General features: G+C 64.3%; 1 protein-coding gene across 1 annotated transcript in view; it reads left to right on the plus strand.

Annotated features, from left to right (window-relative positions):
* RAPGEF3 (Rap guanine nucleotide exchange factor (GEF) 3) overlaps positions 1-3,558 on the plus strand; it is a 27,789-nt gene that overhangs the window by 17,753 nt on the left and 6,478 nt on the right. The window contains exons 2-11 of the mRNA XM_009883211.1: positions 348-401; positions 745-851; positions 1,025-1,146; positions 1,282-1,456; positions 1,702-1,786; positions 2,001-2,070; positions 2,321-2,397; positions 2,505-2,651; positions 2,830-2,939; positions 3,171-3,255. Coding sequence (XP_009881513.1) covers positions 348-401; positions 745-851; positions 1,025-1,146; positions 1,282-1,456; positions 1,702-1,786; positions 2,001-2,070; positions 2,321-2,397; positions 2,505-2,651; positions 2,830-2,939; positions 3,171-3,255 — 1,032 coding nt within the window. The remainder of the gene's footprint in view (positions 1-347; positions 402-744; positions 852-1,024; positions 1,147-1,281; positions 1,457-1,701; positions 1,787-2,000; positions 2,071-2,320; positions 2,398-2,504; positions 2,652-2,829; positions 2,940-3,170; positions 3,256-3,558) is intronic.

The raw sequence follows: 3,558 nt of genomic DNA on the forward strand, positions 1-3,558 counted from the left end.
TGAGGGTGGCAGAGCAGTGGCACAGGCTGCCCAGAGAGGTGGGGGAGTCTCCCCCTCTGGAGCCATCCCAAACCCGCCTGGACGCCGTCCTGTGCCACTGCTGGAGGTGCCCCTGCTCTGGTGGGGGGTTGGACAAGATGAGCTCCAGAGGGCCCTTCCAGCCCTCACCAGTCTGTGATTCTGTGTTCAAGGCCAGGTTGGACGGGGCTTGAAGCAACCTGGGCTGGTGGGAGGTATCCCTATCCCTGCCCAGGGCAGGGGGGGGAACGAGACGATCTTTAAGTCTCTTCCAACCCAAACCATTCTGTGATTCTATGATTCTAACCTCCTTCTTTTTCGTTTTCCAGACCCCACTTTTGGACACTGAATCCACCCTGGACTATGGACACAGCCTTACCCAGGTGGGTGAGCTGAGAAAACCCACAAGGACATGAGTTTGGGAAGGAGGGCGATGGCAAAACATGTTTTGAAGGCTGTGAGGGGTCGGGGGCCGGAGCACCCCTGTGCCCTGTGGTCTTTGGCTCCGCTCTGGGATGCCCCATCCCTTGGGCTTGGCCATTCCCAGGGGTGGGTGATGGAGATCCCATGGTGCTGGGGTGGGCGTGCAGGGGTATTGCACCTCGGGCAGGGTGTTGGGGGACACAGTTGATCGTGTGAGGTGTCAGCGCAGTCAGGGTCCGTGCCTCACCGTCCCTCCCCTCCCCGCTTCCCCTCCAGAGGTATAAAATCCCTTTCCACTCTCAGGCATCCTCAGAGAAGATCTGGCGAGCTGGGAAGCTCCTCTTCATCCACCTCACCAGCACCCGCCCCGGCCTCATCCGGGACCACAAGCATCATCTGCGGCATCACAGGTGGGACAGCCGGCACCGTGCCATGCCAGGGGACACCACGGGCTGCCGAGGACCCCGGCAGCCCTCTGAGGAGGGCAGGACTTCTCCTGCCCATCCCAGGCAGGGGCTCACCTGGGATGCCGGGAGCTGCAGCCCTGTTTTTGGGACGATTCTCACAGTTTGTGGCCTTGCAGGCAGTGCTGCTCGGGGAAGGAGCTGGTGGACTGGCTGCTGAGCGCCGGGCTCGCCGTCCAGATGCGCAGCCAGGCCATCGGCATCTGCCAGGTGCTGGTGGACGGAGGTGTCCTGACGCACGGTGAGGGTGGGCAGGGGCAGCCGCGTCTCGCAAGGCGAGCCTGGGGGCTGCCGGGGGTCTCCCATGGGTGCACATGGCACCCCTTGGGTCTCCCATGGGCGCACGGCCAAGCTCATGGCACTCTTCCCCCTGCAGTGAAGCAGGAGTGGCATTTCCAGGACAAGGACACCCAGTTTTACCGCTTTGCCGAGCTGGAGCTGAGCCCCGAGCCCGGCGCCGGGCTGCGGGATGCGGAGGAGCTGCTGGAGGCAGTGGCCTTCCTGGCCCAGCTGGGTCCCGACGCACTGCTCACCATGGCCCTGCGCAAGCCGTGAGTGACCGCGAGCACCCCACAGGGACCGGGGGGGACCGGGGGGCTCATTTCAACCCCGGGGTCTGGAGTACCAAAGGGGTTGCGGTGGATGGGGCGACCCGAGCATCCCTTCCACGGCTCTCAGAGCGCGTTGAGAGAGGCTGCCTGGACAGGGGGGTGTGACTGGAGAGGGGTGTCTGTGCCCCGGGAGGTGGTGGGGAGAGAGGACACGGACGGCTGTTCACCCCCCGCTCCCCTCCCAGGCCTGCCCAGCGCACGGAGGATGAGCTGGAGCTCATATTTGAGGAGCTCCTCCACATCAAAGCTGTGGCTCATCTCTCCAACTCGGTGAGTGCGGCTGTGCCCTGCTTCCCCCACCATACGTGTGTGTGTCCCCAAACTGCTCCCGGTTCCCAAATCCACCTACATCCCATCGCTTCCCATCTGGGCATCCTCTCCTGGCCCTCTGCGAGCATCCCTGGGCTCCCATCCCACCCTGTCCCCTGTGCCCACGCGTGTCCCCTCCTCGCTGGGGTGACCCCGCTTGTGCCTCTGGCCGCAGGTGAAGCGGGAGCTGGCGGCCGTGCTGATGTTCGAGTCGCACCAGAGAGCGGGCACCGTGCGGGAGTATCGTGTGCCCCAGGAGCCGTGCAGGGCTGCCCTGTCCCCCAGGAGAGGGTCCCCAGCCCGGGGAGGGCGGCTGGAGCCTTTGCCATCAGTGTGGATGCTCCTGCTGTCTCTTGGTGGGTGGACCAGGGATGGAGGGACAGGGGCACTCGCCATGTTCGCCTGGGCTGGGGGCTCAGGATGGGGGGGTTGAAGAGGGATGATGCTTGGGGGCTCCCCCTCTTCCACTGCTAGATGCCCCCGTTTCCCCTGCAGTGTTCAGCCAAGGAGATAAAGGCACGTCATGGTACATCATCTGGAAGGGCTCAGTGAACGTGGTCACCCATGGCAAGGTAGGTGCGTCCCTGCGCAGTGGGGTTCTCCAGACACCCCATGTCACTGTCCCGCAGTGGGGACGAGGGCTTCCGCCCCATCCCTCACCCTCCATGCCCCCTCCCAGGGCTTGGTGGCCACCCTGCACGAGGGGGACGACTTTGGGCAGCTGGCGCTGGTGAACGACGCACCCCGCGCGGCCACCATCATCCTGCGAGAGGACAACTGCCACTTCCTCCGCGTGGACAAGCAGGACTTCAACCACATCCTCAAGGTGGGCAGGGGGCTCGTGGGGCGCTGGGTCCCAGCGGGGACACACCGTGCACCCTCCGTGGTATCTGCAGGGGAGAACACTTCTCTGCGTACCAATATGGGGGTTTTGGGGTGCAACCAGCCAGCCAGGGGTCCCCTGATGGATCCGAGCTGGGCTGATGGCTGGGTTTTCTCTCCAGGATGTGGAGGCCAACACCATGCGCCTGAAGGAGCATGGGAAGGTGGTGCTCGTCCTGCAGAAGAACCTGCAGGGTGGCAGCAATCAGCCAGCCGCGGCACGGAGCAGCAGGTGACAGCAGCCCGTCCTTGTCCCTCCTTGCAGCTGTGCTGGTGGTGCTGCCTGTCCCCCTGCCTCCTCTGCCGCTCTCTGGCTTCTCTTGGAGGAGTCTGCTGGGGGGAGTGGGATGCCAGGCCATGCTGAGCAGCTGTGTCAAGTGGCCCGGTGGCCTGGTGTGGTGGCCCTGCCCACAGCTGGGGTTCCCACATCCTTCCCTGACGGGCCCAGTGCTCTGCCCACCAGGTACCTCGTGATGGCTGGGACGCCGGAGAAGATCCTGGAGCATCTGTTGGAGTTCATGAGGCTGGATGCCACGCTCTACGACCCCGTGGGTAGGTGGGGGGTCTCCACTCTGCTCCGGGAACCACGTCCCTGAGCCACCCTGAGACGGGCAGGGGGACCAGCACGGAGTGGGGCTGCCTCATTCATAAAATCATAGGATCATAGAATGGTTTCAGTTGGAAATGACCTGGAAGACCACCTAGTACCAATCCCCCTGCCCTGAGCAGGGACACCTCCCACCAGCCCAGGTTGCTCCAAGCCCCGTCCAACCTGGCCTTGAACACCTCCAGGGATGGGGCAGCCACAGCTTCTCGGGGCAACCCGCCCCAGGGGCTCACCACCCGCACAG

This window comes from Charadrius vociferus, unplaced genomic scaffold, assembly GCF_000708025.1.
Source record: "Charadrius vociferus isolate BGI_N301 unplaced genomic scaffold, ASM70802v2 scaffold564, whole genome shotgun sequence".
NCBI lineage: Eukaryota > Metazoa > Chordata > Aves > Charadriiformes > Charadriidae > Charadrius > Charadrius vociferus.